General features: G+C 55.4%; 1 protein-coding gene and 1 pseudogene across 3 annotated transcripts; one reads left to right on the top strand and one right to left on the bottom strand.

Annotated features, from left to right (window-relative positions):
• Window positions 1-1,102: 1,102 nt before the first annotated feature.
• LOC130600831 (ras-related and estrogen-regulated growth inhibitor-like protein) lies at window positions 1,103-3,747 on the bottom strand (annotated as a pseudogene).
• A 1,324-nt stretch (window positions 3,748-5,071) lies between these two features.
• On the top strand, window positions 5,072-14,957 carry KIF7 (kinesin family member 7). 3 transcript variants are annotated; one of them, XM_057425004.1, is made up of 19 exons: window positions 5,072-5,372; window positions 6,490-6,690; window positions 6,921-7,332; window positions 7,715-8,246; window positions 8,641-8,778; window positions 8,917-9,144; window positions 9,507-9,706; window positions 10,002-10,108; window positions 10,392-10,520; window positions 10,788-10,990; window positions 11,134-11,331; window positions 11,566-11,691; window positions 12,161-12,337; window positions 12,620-12,835; window positions 13,096-13,302; window positions 13,608-13,806; window positions 13,888-14,037; window positions 14,256-14,635; window positions 14,742-14,957. In XM_057425004.1, the coding sequence occupies exons 1-18, from the start codon at window positions 5,072-5,074 to the stop codon at window positions 14,633-14,635; spliced, it is 4,104 nt and encodes a 1,367-aa protein (XP_057280987.1). In that variant the 3' UTR covers window positions 14,742-14,957. The 3 variants fall into 3 exon arrangements, with proteins under 3 accessions (XP_057280987.1, XP_057281141.1, XP_057281068.1); XM_057425158.1 differs by lacking the exon at window positions 5,072-5,372 and having other exon boundaries at window positions 6,408-6,690; window positions 9,510-9,706; window positions 14,256-14,957; XM_057425085.1 differs by lacking the exon at window positions 5,072-5,372 and having other exon boundaries at window positions 6,408-6,690; window positions 14,259-14,957.
• The last annotated feature ends 1,103 nt before the right edge of the window (window positions 14,958-16,060 follow it).

The following is a 16,060-nucleotide window of genomic DNA, read 5'->3' as shown; positions in this document are numbered from 1 at the left end:
TTGAAACTGAAACAGAGCAAGAACAGCAAAGCCACCAAACATCACCATACAAACCTGGTTCCCATCCCTCCTTCCTCCATCCCCCTTTGCAGGGCTCATCCCTTGGCCACAGATTGCTCCTCCATGAAGGTCCCCACTGACCAGGAAGACTCATGAGTCGGAAAGCCCTGTGCACCCACCCCCAGAGATGGTGGGCTCAGAAAGAAGATCAGTGAGAACAAATGGAACCCCTCTCTCCCACAGGACCCCTGGCTTCCCACAACACGTCATTGCATCCGCTGAAATAATAAACCTTCCCGACCTGCCGCTCGTCCGCTTTAATAGCGTGAGCCTGCAAAATAAGGGAGCAGAGTGGGGTGAGACACCCAACCCAGGGCCAAGGGAAACTTATCCTCACAGCAGCAGCGGTGGCGGGTGCTCATGCCCAGCACACTACGTGTCTCTTCCCATGCTCCAAGTACAAATTCACAGCCCCAAGGAGCCGGGGGCTTCCTGCCAAAACCAATTTATTGCATCTCACAGCAGACACCAGTGTCTGCACTGCACACACAGACCCTGTCCCGACACGCTGCCTTCCCAGGGGAAGGGGCTTGGGGAGAGGCAGGGAAAAGCCTCCCGGCAGCTGAAGGGTTCGGCGATGAGCCCAGCGACCCCTTTCCCCACCTCCCTTCCTCCTCAGGGACAGGCAGACCTACAGATGGAGCAGCTTGGGAAGGCACACGGTGCAATCCCAGTCCTGGGAACAAGCCACACGCCTGACTTTTCCCAGGCACAGCCCGTACGGTGCTTGCACAGGGGAAATGGCTGCAAGCACTGAAAGGCTGTGGGAGAGAGGACCATGAGCAGGATGGTTCTAAAGCACGGCGGGTGGGATGGGGTCCCACTGAGGTCCTCTGGGGTCAGACAGTTATGAGGACATCCCAACGTGGTGATGTACATGTGGGAACTGCCCGTGGCTTCCTGATAGAGAACTCCCCACCTGGCCAGCTCATGGGTGCTCCAGGGGTACCAGAGAGGTCCCTGACAAACATTAAACAGGAATAAGGATCCCAGAGTAGGAGTAGGGGAACCAGGAGCCGGGCACCCGGGCAGAGGCAGCTCCCTGCTCACTGACAGCTCCTGCTGAAGGAGCTGGGAATGATGCTGCCTGGAGTTGTGTCAGAATCACCTCGTGGTTTCCAGTGTTGGAGGACGGAAGGAGAAAGCAGGAGGTGCCTAAAAAGCTGGTACAGCAAAGGGTAGAGACTGTCCCATCACAGAGCCAACACTAAGGCACTACAGTTCTCAGCTGCACTGCTGTGTATGGCAGGTCACCCAGACCCTGGCATTAGGAGGACAGCAAGGAACCCATCATACTTATGCAAACACACAGACCATCTCCATGGGCACCAAGGGAGGAGGCTTGGTCCAGCACAGAGAGAAGCAACATCCATGCCGTAGCTCAGAGGGAGTCTGTTCGCTTACGGGCAAACACAGCCGACATGGTCTTGACGATGCCACGGATCCCCGTACCCTTCTTCAGTGCCAGTTTGGTGTCAGGGATGCGCTCGGCCAGTCCATGGAAGACCATGAGGGCCCCGTGATAAGCCTCAGCTGCAGAGACCTCATAGAAACCACAGTCTAAAGAGAGGGCCAGGAGCCGGCCCTCCTCGCTGGACACCACCCGCTGGTGGTGCAGGTCCCGCTTGTTGCCCACAATGACGATGGGCACCTTCTCCTGGCTCTGTCCCTCCTTGGCTGCTTTGATGAACTGGATTTTGAGAGGCAGAATGTTGAAGCTGGCACGGTCGCAGATGCTGTAGACCAGGACAAAGCTGTCTGCCCACTGGATTCGCTTCTCCTCTGAGGAGCCCTCCTCTGCCTGCTCCTGGGGAAAGAGGAAAGGAAGAGGGGTATTCCAGCTGCGAAGCACTGCAGGCTGTAGGTGGTAACACCATGGGGAATCTCAGAGCAGCACTTCCACTTTGTTTCTGTGCTCAGTCTGGGCTGGTAATATTAGTGCATCAGCTCTAAAGCCCTCACCCAGCCAGAGGACCATGGGCTATGGTGGTGATTGTTACCCTGCCAGCAACACTGCAGACCCGTGCTCTGCAGTTACCTACAAACCATCTGACACAGCAACTTTGCTCAGTGGTAGTTCCTAGCCTGTGGCTCCCCATAGGTAACTTTCAGTAGAGGGTTTTTGCCCCTGGGATGAAAACAGGTGACAGGAGCAGGGTTCTCTCACCTGGGAATTGGGGACATCCCAGATGTGGAAGAGAATCTCTCGGCCATCCATGGTCAGATTGTGGCTGTAGAGGAATTCTGCCAAAGAAAAATGAAAATGAAAATGACTGTTAGTCATTTTCATGGGCCCAGGAGATGCTCCCTCAACCCAGGTCTTCTCCTGGGGACAAGCCTGTCACGTCCACACTGGGAGACCGTGCTCCACAAGGACACGTCCCGGGGCTCTTTTTGTGCAGCAACAGCCCCAGGGAGCACGGTGGCCTTCATATCAGCCTGCCTCCAGCGCTCAGCCCAGGCACACTGGTGCCACCAGCTGCCAGCCAGGACCTTCTGCACCACAGAGAAGCAGTTGTGGAGCAAGGAGATGGGTCACTGAACAAAGACAACCATTTAGCCCCCCAGGGGAGCAGGCAAAGGCAATGGAGAAAGGCAGGAGGGGATGGAAAGCAGTGAAATCCTGCGGGCAGATCCTCATCCCCATCCCTAACGGGAAAGAGCCTGGCAATGCCCTGGCACTCACCCATGTCTCCGTACTCCCCGATAAAGCGCCGGGTCAGGAAACGCACAGTCAGAGCTGCAGAGGGAAGGTTAACAACCATCAGAATGACCCTAAACCTGAAGGATTTTCCTTTGCAAATCCAGAGCAGTCACTCACCGTTTCCCTGCAAACTCCCACTAGCAGAAACGACCCCTGGCTTTCCCCCAGCCACCAGCAGGTCTGTGAGCAGAGGCACAGCACAAACCAGAGCATCAGCAAACTGCAGCTCAGTGGAAAACACCTTCCCCATCACTCACCCTACAAGGCTGTGCTCAGTTTCCCCCCTCGAATCACAGCTGTACCCAAAACACAGCTGTACTCAGCCCCATCTCCCCAGCTTGCTCCACAGGGCTTCTCTCTGCAGCTTGCTCTCCAAAAGCTACTGCAGTTTTCAGCCTCTTTTGGGGGTCTCTGTGCCTGGACCTGCTGCTCCCAGCTCACGGACACTTCTTACCTGATTTCCCCACGTTATCTGCTCCCATAATGAGGACGTTTGCTTCCATCTTCAGCGCAGTGGAGCCGGGCACCTCCATGAGGGCAGGGTGGTCGGGGGTGAAGCTGGTGCTCCGGCGCAGCGGGAGCCGCAGCCCCATGGCCGTGCCGCGCCAGCAATCCCAGAACCGTGTGCGACTCCTCTGTGCGCAGCCGAGGAGCCAGCGCTTCCCACAGCACCCAGGGGACCCGCGAGGGCCATCCCCTCCCCGTCGCCGCAGGGGCGGTGCAGCGGGAGCTGCGGGCGGCCGGATGGAAAAGCTCGCTATTGCTCAGATGATCCCAAACGAGCGTCAGTGACCTGCCAGCCCCCGGCACAGCAGGCGCATGGGAAGCACCGTCTGTCTGCACCAGCTGCTCCGCAAACTGCATCCCAGGAGGCTGCCCACGCCTGAGCATCCAGCACACTGTCCCTCGGCAGGGACACGCAGCCCATTGTCCCTTCCCCACGGTGATCCCACATGGGAATGGCTGTGAGGAGTGGTGGAGCATCTTGTGAGTTGAATGTTGTCTCACAAGTGGTGGAGCATCTCATGAGTGGTGAAGTGTTTTCTGATGAGTGATGGGGTGCATCTCATGAGTGGTGGAGTGTAGTCTGACAAGTGATGGAGCGTATCACGAGTGATGGAGCATCTCACGAGTGACAGAATCTCTACAAGCGATGGAGCATGTCACGAGTGATGGAGCATCTCACGAGTGACAGAATCTCTACAAGCGATGGAGCATGTCACGAGTGATGGAGCATCTCTCAGGTGATGGAGTCTGTGAGTGATGGAGCATCTCTCAAGTGATGGAGTCTTTGTGAGCAACGGAGCATGTCACGAGGGATGGAGCATCTCATGAGTGACAGAATCTCTACAAGCGATGGAGCATGTCACGAGTGATGGAGCATCTCTCAAGTGATGGAGTCTGTGAGTGATGGAGCACCTCTCAAGTGATGGAGTCTTTGTGAGCAACGGAGCATGTCACGAGGGATGGAGCATCTCACGAGTGACAGAATCTCTAACGAGTGATGGAGCATGTCAAGAGTGATGGAGCATCTCTCAAGTGATGGGAGTCTTTGTGAGCAATGGAGCATGTCGTGAGCAATGGAGCATCTCTCACTTTGTGAGCAATGACAGATGGATCTTTGTGAGCAATGGAGCATGTCACGAGGGATGGATCTCTCAAGTGAGCATGTGGAGCATCTCTCAAGAGGAGTCTCTGATGGAGCATCTCTCAAGTGATGGGAGTCTTTGTGAGCAATGGAGCATGTCGTGAGCAATGGAGCATCTCTCAAGTGATGGAGTCTTTGTGAGCAATGGAGCATGTCGTGAGCAATGGAGCATCTCTCAAGTGATGGAGTCTTTGTGAGCAATGGAGCATGTCACGAGGGATGGAGCATCTCTCAAGTGATGGGAGTCTTTGTGAGCAATGGAGCATGTCGTGAGCAATGGAGCATCTCTCAAGTGATGGAGTCTCTGTGAGCGATGGAGCATGTCACGAGGGATGGAGCATCTCTCAAATGATGGAGTCTTTGTGAGCAATGGAGCATGTCGTGAGCAATGGAGCATCTCTCAAGTGATGGAGTCTCTGTGAGCGATGGAGCATGTCACGAGGGATGGAGCATCTCTCAAGTGATGGAGTCTGTGAGCGATGGAGCATGTCACGAGCGAGACGGAGCACAAGCGACTGAGCCCCCGACCTCCGCACCCCTCCCGTGCCCGCCCCGCACCGCGCTCCCTCGCTGGCCGCTCCCCCTTGCGCCGCCGCCTGACGCCATCGCTGCGCGCCGGGCCCCGCGCATCCCCCGCCCCGCGCTGCGCTGCGCGGGCCATGGCGGCGGAGCGGGCGGCGGTGCGGGTGGCGGTGCGCGTGCGGCCGCTGCTGCCCCGGGAGGCGCTGCGGGGACACCGGCCCTGCCTGCGCGGGGACGCGGGCACCGGGGAGGTGGCGCTGGGCCGCCGCCGCTTCCGCTTCGCCGCCGTGCTGCCCGAGGCCGCGGGGCAGGCGGCCGTGTACCGCGCCTGCGTCCAGCCGCTGCTGCGCGCCTTCTTCCGCGGCTTCAACGCCACCGTCTTCGCCTACGGGCAGACCGGCTCCGGCAAGACCTACACCATCGGGGAGGCCAGCGTCGGTGAGTAACGGCACGGCCGGCGGTACCCTGCCTGCCCGGCACCGCTGTCCCACCGGCAGCTCCTCCATCCCGAGCCGAGCCGAGCCACCGCCTCCCTCCGTCCCGGCCATCCCTCCCCACCCACCAGCCTCACATCCCCATCCAGCTCATCAACTTCGCGCTCCCCACCATCGCTTCCAACATCACCATCCCAAACAGTCCCTCCACCCTGCCCGCCCTCCAAGCCCATCCCCATCCTGCCCACCCCAACAGCCTTCCCACACTGTTGTAACCACTTGTCCCATGGACAGCACCACCTTTGGAAGCGCAGCGTGTAGGCTTTCTCCACCACTGTAGATGTGAGAGGACCATGTCATGGAGGTGGTCGTGATCTTCCCTGGGCACCGCGACCGTCAGCTGGGTTGAATCCGTCAGCTTTGTCCCAAAATTAGCTGTAAGGAGAAGGAGGTTTGCAGGGGTTAATGCTGTAGGTTGTTCAGGGGAAAGGGCTAGAGGAAGAGGAAACCCTTCCCTCCTAGAAGTTGAATGGCATTATGATACCTTACAGAGAAGGTGCTGTAAATCTTTCAGCCAGCTTTAGTTAACTGCATAGTTTGTAAACACTAAATTGTTTCCATACTTCCAGTCTACCTCCAGTTTCCCAGCTGGGCTATCACTGCACCAGATTTGGGGATTGCTGTTTTATTACATGGCTGTTAGAGACAAAAGCAAAACCATTTAACATTCAGAGAATGCTGCAAGCATGAGTAGGCTGCAAGCATGAAATACCCCAACTTCTCCGAGCTGGGAGAGGTTGTGGAGTTAGGCTAGCTTCAAAGGCCAGCATGCTGTAGCTGCAGGCATTGTGTTTGCTACCTGATGAAACACCAAGGGGACTTTTCCTTCTTGAGGAAGGACTGGACACAGGCAGCATTGCTGGAATCCAGCACCGCAGTGGGATAGGATTTGCCCCAAGGGCCTGTGTCTTGCAAACACGCAGAGGGATGTTTAATCCAGGCTGTGGGACAGTTGTGATGCTGCTCCTCTCCAAATAACAGATGCTGCAGGCAGGCTCCTGCCCGTGGCTCTGTCCCTGGCCCCCATGGGCTCCCCATGACCATGTGCATCTCTGTACCAGCTTCCATAAATGAAGATGAGCAGGGCATCATCCCGCGAGCCATGGCTGAGACCTTCAGACTCATCGATGAGAATGACCTCATTGACTACACAGTCCGAGTGTCCTATCTGGAAGTGTACAAGGAGGAGTTTCGGGACTTGCTGCAGGTGGATACAGCCAGCAAAGACATCCAGATCCGGGAGGATGACAAGGGGAACATCGGTATGTGTAGCTGTGCATGGGCTCACTTTTCATGGCCAAGGCCAGGGATTGGTTGTCTGCCTGTAAAGGCAGAGCCAAGTCTTCTCCCTCCATCCCTCTCCTGCAGCAGACTGCTGTGCTTAGTCCTGTTTGGTGTGGAAAGCTGGTCTGGGGTGACGTGAGGCTGTGGAGAGGAGCTGTATCCTCAGGCAGCCCATCCCTCCCAGCCACAACTCTGTTTGCTGTTGCAGTGCTCTGCGGAGTGAAGGAGTCAGAAGTGGAAGGGCTGGATGAGGTGCTGAGCCTGCTGGAGATGGGGAACACAGCCAAGCACACGGGAGCTACCCACATCAACAAGCAGTCGAGCCGCTCGCACACCATCTTCACAGTGACCATGGAGCAGCGGCGCGGGGCCGGCCGCATCCCCCTGCACCGCCACCCGCCCTCCATCCCTCCCTCGGGACAGGTCCTGGTTTCCAAGTTTCACTTCGTGGACCTAGCGGGCTCAGAGCGCATTGTGAAGACGGGAAACACAGGGGAGAGGCTGAAGGAGAGCATCCAGATCAACAGCGGCCTCCTAGCCCTGGGCAATGTCATCAGTGCCTTGGGAGACCCACGGAGGAAGAGCAGCCACATCCCGTACAGGGACTCCAAAATCACCAGGTACAGCTGGGAGTGGGACCCCCATGTGTCACGGGTTGTTGGGCCAGCAGGAAGGAGGTGATATTTCTCCCTACCTTTCTTATGCCCAGCTTGCCAGGTTTGGTGCAGAGGCCCCAGGCTAGCTGGGAGGAGCTTGAAGTTTTCCCTTCTGCTCTCACACCAGGGCTCTCAGACTGATTGCCGAGAGCAGGAATTATTCAGATGAAAACCTGCCACACTGCAAGTTGTTATTAGGAACCGATTCTGCTCACTTCACTGGTGACAAGCCAGACACAGAGCAAGAACATCATTTTCCTTGGACTCAACTTCTGAAAAGGGTTGGAAACCCGATTCCTGCATTATTGTGTACTTCAGCTATATTAATCATTGTGCTCTTCTTTAGGATCCTGAAGGACTCCCTGGGGGGGAATGCCCAGACTGTGATGATAGCCTGTGTCAGCCCATCCTCTTCCGACTTTGATGAGAGCCTCAACACCCTGAATTACGCCAACCGGGCTCAAAACATCCAGAACAAGGCCGTGGTGAACTGCCGCAAGGAGACGGAGCACGTGGAGGAGCTGCACCAGCAGATAAAGAACTTGCAGAAGGCGCTGGAGCAGCGGCACCGCTCCGAGACCCGGATCATCAACCACTCATCCACCGCCAAGCGATGCGCACCAGACCCCACGGCTCGGCTGCTGGCCGAGTGCGCCCATTACCGCACCTGCACCGATGCCGCATACCGGCTGCTGATGGAGCTGCAGGAGGACAGTAACCTCACCGTGGAGCAGATCCTGCGGGTCAAGGAGTGGCTGTGCACGGTGGAGAGCGAGAGGAGCGAGCTGACCTCGGCCGGACTGGATAGCGGCATCGAGAGCACCTCTGCAGAAGACCAGAGCCCCGAGGCACAAGGTTCAAAGGTGGCCAAAGCCCAGGTAATGGTTGGGACGTTGTAGCTCTGAGGTTGGGTTGTACCTGGTCTAGAGGAAGTGCCTCTGCCTGTGGAACTAGATGAGCTTTGAGGCCCCTTCCAACCCAGACTGTTCTGTGATTTTACAATCTGATGGCCACTGAAGGCAACAGCCTCAGCACAGCATGGTAGAAAGGTCACGAGAAGGAGAGAAGCAACCTGGCCAAGAGGCCATAAAGAGGCAGAAAGATGTCCTCACAGCAGGCAGGGAGAATGTGGATTCAGCTGTGGTAGAGAGATCTAATTCACAGGAAGAATCTGGGTCTGCAGAGCTGCTGTGCCCTTGCAGAGTCCAGCATGGGAAGGGAAGGACAAAGGTGGATGCTGATGCTGCCTCTCTTACATTTCATGGGGAGCAGGTGAACACAGAGAAGAGGTGCGAGTCCATCAAAGATGAGCAGGTGGCCAAACTGCAGAGGCAAGTGGAGCGCCTGGAGGAGGAGAATCGTGATTTCCTGGCTGCTCTGGAGGATGCCATGGAGCAGTACAAGCTGCAGGTATTCCTGGGCTCCGCTCATTGTGGGAACCTGCCCCACTCTTCCCCTTCCTCCTCAAGAGACCACAGCCCAGCTTTTGGGTTTACTTTGCAGTGGGATCCATGTGTATGTAACTGAGTTTCTTTCATTGCTTCTTAGAGTGACAAGCTGCAGGAGCAGCAGGATAAGATCTCGGAGCTGCACATACGCTTGGAGATGGCAATGCCAAACCTGTGTCTGCCAGGGCTGCTGGAAAACCTTCACCTGGTGACTGCCGGCCAGAGACCTCACACAGCCCCACTGGATGCTGCCCCATCCCACGGCCTCAATGGGCTTCCCTCGGTGCTCCTTCCTGCTAAGCAGAGTGGAAAAGCCCATGGCAGGAAGGTGAGGGCACAGGTCTGTGCTGTTAAGGAACTGCTGCCTTTTCACTTGCGTGTCCTGCACTGTAGGAACTGCTTTCCCCCCACAGTGTTGGACATGAATCTTAGAGACATAGCCCAGAGGTTCACAACTGGCCAAAACAGCCCAGCTCCAAAACAGAGGCTTTTACCTTGATTTTATATGTGGGCCCCAGATTTCCTCAGTGTCTGAGCAACAGAAGGCAGGGTCTAGCAGCACACCAGCTATCCCGACAATACACTTACTCCATTGCATTGCTTCTCTTTGTGCGTAGCAGCAATGCCCAGCTGAGAGCTGCATTTTCTAACACTGGCTCTCACACAGTATGTTTCCTCTCTCTGCCCCAGCAGTTCGACAGCAAACCCTCTTTGCAGGAGGAGGACCTGGTGGCCTTGCACCCCAACCACACACAGTGCCTGGCTGGCAATCCAGAGCTCAAAGATGTGGTGCTGAGGAGAGAGCTCGTCCAGGACCCAGAGAAGCCATCAGAGCTGTCCTCAGGAGAGGAGGAGGAGTGGGAACAGAAGCGGTCCCTGTTGCAGCGCCGGTGAGTTGGGGTTGCCCCAGCACTGTGCAGTGCCCTGGCAGTCCTGAGACCTGCCTGTCCCACCTCTGCAGCACAGTTCTCATGCAGGATGTAGGAGCAAATGCTAAATGCTGCATCTGGGGTCAGTGATTTTGCTGCTGACAGCTGCCTGTTCACTGGGGAGCCAATTACCATCTTTCCCAACACCCACTACTGTTCCTGTCTCCTTCTGAAGCCTGTGGCTCATGGAGAGTCCTTACTGGGAACAGCTCCAGCAGTGCCCGGACCCAGCTGATAAATCCTCTGCTCCTTTTAGAAATGGGATCCAAAGCTGGAGCAAGAAAGAGATTTGCAAGCTGAGCGAGGAGCTGAGTGGAGGCAGTGCCCATGCCATTCAAGAGGAGCAGCTGGAGCTGTCAAAAGGCAAGTGAAAGGTTGGACAGTCTTCCTCGGGCTGGGGGTGCTTTGTTGGGTGCTGTTGATGTGAGGCCAGAGGACATGAATGGAGCAGATGACAGTCTAGCTGCTTTTGTTAAGGAGAAGCTTGAACTGCTGGGGCCTGGCAGGAGTTGCATGCTTTGGTGGAAGCTGCGGGTGACTTTGGCGATGCTGTGCCAGGTCTTGGCTGCAGATCAGAGATGGGATTTGTCCTTCTATCACCTGGCTGCTAAGGCAGGACATCCTTACCCGGGACTCTGTGTTGCAGAGGTCTGTAGGAGGCGGCTGCCAGGGAAGGACTCCGAGTGGAGGCTGGTGCAAGCACAGCAGAAGATCCGAGAGCTGGCCATCAACATCCGCATGAAGGAGGAACTGATCACAGAGCTCATTAAGACAGGTGAGAGCTGCTGGTGGGAATGCACACCCATGAAATCTCCTAGTCATGATGCTTGGCTCCTGTGCCCATCCTGCATTGCTTGTGCTCAGTTCCTTCACCTGTAGGCAGCAGAGCCCTGTTTCTCCATCCCTGTGTGGAGTAGTTAAGGGAAAGGGAACATTCATCTCAGTAGGCCAGTGGAGAAAGAGAGGAAAGGTCCATCCCTCAGCAGGATGCTGGCTGCAAGGGAAGGAGCCGTGAGGTCACAGCAGAGGGGATGTGTTGCAGGCAAGGATGCCCAGGCTCTGAACAGGCAGTACTGCCAGAAAATTGGGGAGCTGGAGCAGGAAGCAGAGCAAGTGAGGGCAGAGCTGAGTGACAGCCAGAAGCAGCTCCAGGAGCTGGAGGACAAAGAGCCCTGGGACCCCGGGGAGAAGCACAAGCTGCAGGAGTACCGCACACGAGTGGCAGCTGCGCAGAGCAAGGCACGGGTGAGTGGGAAGGGATCTGTCCACCTGGGGAGGTGGGAAGGGATCTGTCCACCTGGGGAGGTGGGCAGGGACAGTGCTGGGGCATCCCTGCAAAGGGCATGGGGGAGACAATGCACCCCAAGGGCAGCTTCTGCTTCCACCAGGTTCTTGGCAAGAAGAAGCAGGCAACAGAGAGGCTGGTGTCGCTGTCTGCCCAGAGTGAGAAGCGAGTGCAGGAGCTGGAGAGGAACATTGAGCTGATGCGGCGGCAGCAGGGGCAGCTGCAGCGCCGGCTGCGGGAGGAGAGCGAGCAGAAGCGGCGCCTGGAGACGGAGGTGAATAAGCGGCAGCACCAAGTCAAGGTAGGAACGGGCAGGAGTAGCTCTGCTGCTGTGGTATTTGTGAGGATGGTGATGGGTGGGCTCTGCAGGCTGCTGGGGAGGCCGGGGTAGCTCTGATGGGGTCTGTGGCTGTCTTGAAGAGCATAGAACCTTACGAGTTTCAAAAGATCTAGCAGAGAATACAACCTGTCCCTCAGCCTGTAGGGCAAACAGGTTCTGCCCCTTCAATGCTCACGGCTGCTCTTCCCCACATAGGAGCTGGAACTGAAGCACGAGCAGCACCAGAAGATCCTGCGCATCAAGACAGAGGAAATTGCAGCTTTCCAGAGGAAGCGGCGGAGCGGCAGCAATGGCTCCGTGATCAGCCTGGAGCAGCAGCAGGTACAGACACAGTGACCTGGCCTCCTCCCCCTGTGCAAAAGAGCCTGTGGCATACTGCAGGCTGACAGGGGAGATCTGGAAGCAGGAAGCTCAGCTTGAGATGAGCCATAGCCCATCCTGCCCTTGAGGAGGACAGTGTAATGTCACTTGTATCTAGTAGCAGAGGACTTGTCTTACCACCAGGACCTCTTCTAAATCTCAGCATTAGGTAAAGAAAGTGTGAAGTCTCGTCTGTTTGCAGAAGGGTGGTAGGAGATGCAGCCCCAATGACTCCTGGGGGATTTAGCTTAGCTCTGCCTCTTGGAGGAGCTGGAAAGATAAAACCAATGAAGTCTAGACTACAGGGATAGCAGAGATGGAATAGAGACTCTTGCTCTGATCTAGACCCCACTGCCCTATAGTCTAGCAATCCTGGGCGCTGCTGCTGTGTCTGCATTCACATGCATGCCCTTTGCTCTCCCTCCATCAGAAAATTGAGGAACAGAAGAAGTGGCTGGACATGGAGATGGATAAAGTTCTCGAGCAGCGCCGGGCCCTGGATGAGCTGGAAGATGAGCTGAGGAAGCGGGAAGCTATTGTGGCCAAAAAGGAAGCCCTGCTGCAGGAGAAGAATGGCCTGGAGAGCAAACGACTGCGCTCCAGCCAGGTAGGACAAGAGTGTGACACCTCAACCCCTTGATTTCCAGCAGAGCTGGGAAGCTGGAAGGCCTGGGGGGTCACTCTGGGTCTGGCAAGGGGCTGCAGGTCAGGATGAGGTGGTGGTGAGAAGTGGGAAGGAAGTCTGCCTCTACAGAAGAGGCCTCTGAGCTAGTTGGTTTGATAGCCTTTAGCTTATGTGTGCGTGTGGAGTCACCTATGGAGGGAGTAGAAAGGGGCTGAGGGCCTGACTTGCCTCCAGAGCAGATTCCTTGAGCATCTTCTGCTGCAGGCCCTGACAGATGACATAGTGCGTGTGTCCAGCCGCCTGGAACACCTGGAAAAGGAGCTGACAGAGAAGAACGGGCAGCTGCGCCATGGCAGTGCCCACAACCAGCAGCAGATCAGACAGGAGATTAACAACCTGCGCCAGGAGAAGGACCAGCTGCTCAAACAGAGGTTGGAGCTTGACAACAAGCTGCGCCACGGCACCCTGCTGTCCCCAGAGGTAACTCTGCTTGGCCTGTCATGCAGGAGCATGAAGTAGTGAGAGAAGGAAAGACCTGAGCATGGGGTCATTAGCAGATGCTCCCCCATATCCCCAAACTGTGCATATCCCAGCTTCTTGCCAGCACTGTTGAGATGACAAGTGAGGTTAGGGCTTTGAAGCAGATGATCTTAAGGTCCTTTCCAACCTTAATTATTCTATGATTCTGTGAGACAGAGCAAACCCTTTACTCCCTAGTAACTGCAGCTCTGCCCTGGCAGGAAGAACGGATTTTGTTCCAGTTGGACGAGGCAATTGAGGCTCTGGATGCAGCCATTGAATACAAAAATGAGTCCATCACATGCAGGCAGCGAGTCCTGCGGGCCTCAGCCAGCCTGCTGTCCCAGTGTGAGATGAACCTCATGGCCAAGCTCAGCTATCTCTCCTCCTCTGAGACCCGAGCTCTGCTCTGCAAGTACTTTGACAAGGTAGGATGCAGCTGCCCTCTTTTGCCTGTAAAGTCAGGCCACAAAGCCATAGTACTGTGATCCCCACATGACCCACCTCCTGGGAGAGGGCCTTAACTAGTCTTAGGAGTCATGGATCCCTGCAGTGGCTTTGCCACATCATTGTGGCCATGTATTTTTGTTCTGTCCTGGGGCAGTTGTGACATCCCAGAACTACTAACCTTCATTCCTGTAGCAGGCAACTAACTAGATGAGGCTCAATGGGACAGGAAGCCTTCCCAAGCTCTGAAGGAGCTGAGGTGTCCCTTGCTGTTGGCCCTGGCCAGGTAGTGACACTGCGAGAGGACCAGCACAGGCAGCACATCGCCTTCTCGGAGCTGGAGATGCAGCTGGAGGAGCAGCAGCAGCTCGTGTACTGGCTGGAGGCAGCGGTGGAGCGACAGCGCCTGGAGATGGACCGGCAGCTCACCCTGCAGCAGAAGGAGCACGAGCAGAACATGCAATTACTGCTCCAGCAGAGCCGTGGTAACCACCCAGCTCCAGACACAGCAGTGGTGTTGCTTCTGTCTTTCACAGGGCTCGAAATGACCTTGTTTTCCCTTATAGAGCACATGGATGAGGGGCTGGCCAGCAGCAAGCTGCAGTATGAGGCAAGGATCCAGGTGCTGGAGAAAGAGCTGAGCCGTTACATGTGGGCAAACCAGGAGCTGAACCAGAGGCTGAACAGCATGAGTGTCCATCCTGGACAGACCAAAGGTGAGAAGAAGGCCAGGCTGGGGCTTTGCTGTTCCTACCAAGTTAAAAGGAAGGGAGTTTTAATGGAGTTTAAATTCCTTCCCCTGGCAGCAAGAGCTCATAGCAGAGTCAGGAGCAGTGCAGATCATTGCTGGCCTTGAGCAAGCACTCTGGAGGTACTTTGATGAGAAGAGCAGAGATGTGGATACTCATCTCAGTGTACCCTTACTATCTCCCAGCAGGGATGGAGAGAAGCATTCATGGGGCTGGGGACAGAGCTCCCCCTGCACTCGGGACCTGTGAGGAAGCCAGCCTCGGGGAACAGCCCATGCCTCTGGCTGTCACTGAAGAAAGCCATCGGGTCAGGGATGAGAGCAGGGACCTGGTACATGCGCCTTTGCCATCTACGTGGAGACGTTCCTCCCTGCCCAGCGATGGCCCTGGGGACCTTCGGCAAAGGGATATGGAGCACTTGCCAAGAGCAGGGCAGCCCCATGAGATGCACCCACCCTGCAGCCTCCCTCCTGCCTCCAAGCCCCGGCGTGAGCTGCGCAGAGCCAGCCTGACAGCAGCACCTCACCACCCAGCCATGATCGACGTGAGGAAAAACCCCCTCTAGGTACAGCCTTAACGCTTACCTGGCATGGGGCAGGGAGGAGGGGATGTGGCTGACGTGAGCTTCCTGCCCCTCGAGCCACCCTGGCTACAGACCTGTTACATTTCAGAGGCCTGAGGAAGAGAAGAGGTGACTTGTTATCAGGAGGGAAGCATAGAAGGTGTGGGCCCATCAGCCTACATTGCTGCCCATCCAAGACAGCACTGCCTGGACACCTCTCCTCCTGCACCCTCAGCAGCTTAAACACTGGGAAGTGGGAGATGGACACCTTCCACTCTGGCCTCTAACACTAAAACATGTTTACAGCTTGGAAACCTCTGCAGCCTCAGAGATACTCTGCACTCTGCAGAACTTGTAATTTTTGTAGCAAATTTGGTTTTTTTTTTTACATTTCTACTATAACTTTTCTAATAAAGCAGAGTGTTATGAAGCAGCCACTTGTCAGAGGGTCCTTAATGGTCCTAACTGGTCACTTACTCCAGGTATGTAGGAAAGGATTTTAATTTAAGGGAACTAGCTTACTGTCAGAGTGTTTTCTTAAATACCAGCTTTGTAAATGCTCACAGCCAGAGCTGGTCAGCTCTCTACATCATGTTGCTGCAGCAAAAGCATCTCCAGGCAGCAGCAGCAGCATTGTGTGAAGCATCCAGGATAAAAGTGTCTTTGGTTGTGTCTTAATGCTGCAGCCTATAAGCTACTTCAAGCCATGTTGACTATTTTGAGGAAAACTTCCTGGCTGAATGTAAGGGAGATTAAATACAATCTTGCAACTTAATACTGACACCATCTACCTCAGGAAGGGGGACTTCAGTTTAACCCTTGCAGAGCAAGAAATGAAAGCTGAGGTACCCACTTTAAAGGGGGGGAAACAGCAGCTCGGCTACCTGATCCCAGAACAGCCAGCTTCTTCCTTCAGCCCAAACCACAACCACTATTTGAGGAGTAGCACACACCGAGTTCAAAGCCAACATCACAAGTAGGACCTACCTTCTGATCTTCCTCTGACATACTTGATCTTGCTTTGAGGGTGGACATTACTGAGGGCTCTGTGTGTGATTGAGAGACTTTATTTCCTGCTGTTGAAAACAAAGATCTCCAGTAGGTAAAAGATGCATCCATCCTACTTGTAAGTAGTAATCTTGGAGCTCTATGCTTGTGTAGCCATCCTCGCCCTTGAAGCAAGTGCATCTCTCTCACAAGCAAAACAATCACTGGTAATGACACCATTCCTCCCCATCAGCAAAGTTAGTTTTCCTGCAGAAATAGTATTTCCAGGAAACAAATTCCAACCAATACCATCTAAGCCCCTCAAGGTCAGGTAACAAACTTCTGCATTGCCATGGTGACCTTAGGTTTTAGGGTAACCTCACACTATCTTCATAGCACTCTGCTTCCTGTGCATCCACTAGACAGAGTGGAGTGACTTCC

The sequence above is a fragment of the Pezoporus wallicus genome, unplaced genomic scaffold (assembly GCF_028554395.1).
Source record: "Pezoporus wallicus isolate ANWC-B61680 ecotype Strahan unplaced genomic scaffold, APGP_CSIRO_Pwel_v1 contig_3952, whole genome shotgun sequence".
In the NCBI taxonomy this organism is placed as follows: Eukaryota; Metazoa; Chordata; class Aves; order Psittaciformes; family Psittacidae; genus Pezoporus; species Pezoporus wallicus.
The sequence above is the reverse complement of the archived record's forward strand: the minus strand, read 5'-3'. Positions and strand labels throughout refer to the sequence as shown.

Bases quoted from the DNA above. Each gene is read 5' to 3' on its own strand.
- KIF7 (XM_057425004.1), top strand. From the start codon at position 5,072: ATGGCGGCGGAGCGGGCGGCGGTGCGGGTGGCGGTGCGCGTGCGGCCG. The intron at 5,373-6,489 runs GTGAGTAACGGC...TCTCTGTACCAG, and splicing joins CATCGGGGAGGCCAGCGTCG to CTTCCATAAATGAAGATGAG. The intron at 9,145-9,506 runs GTGAGGGCACAG...TCTCTGCCCCAG, and splicing joins GAAAAGCCCATGGCAGGAAG to CAGTTCGACAGCAAACCCTC.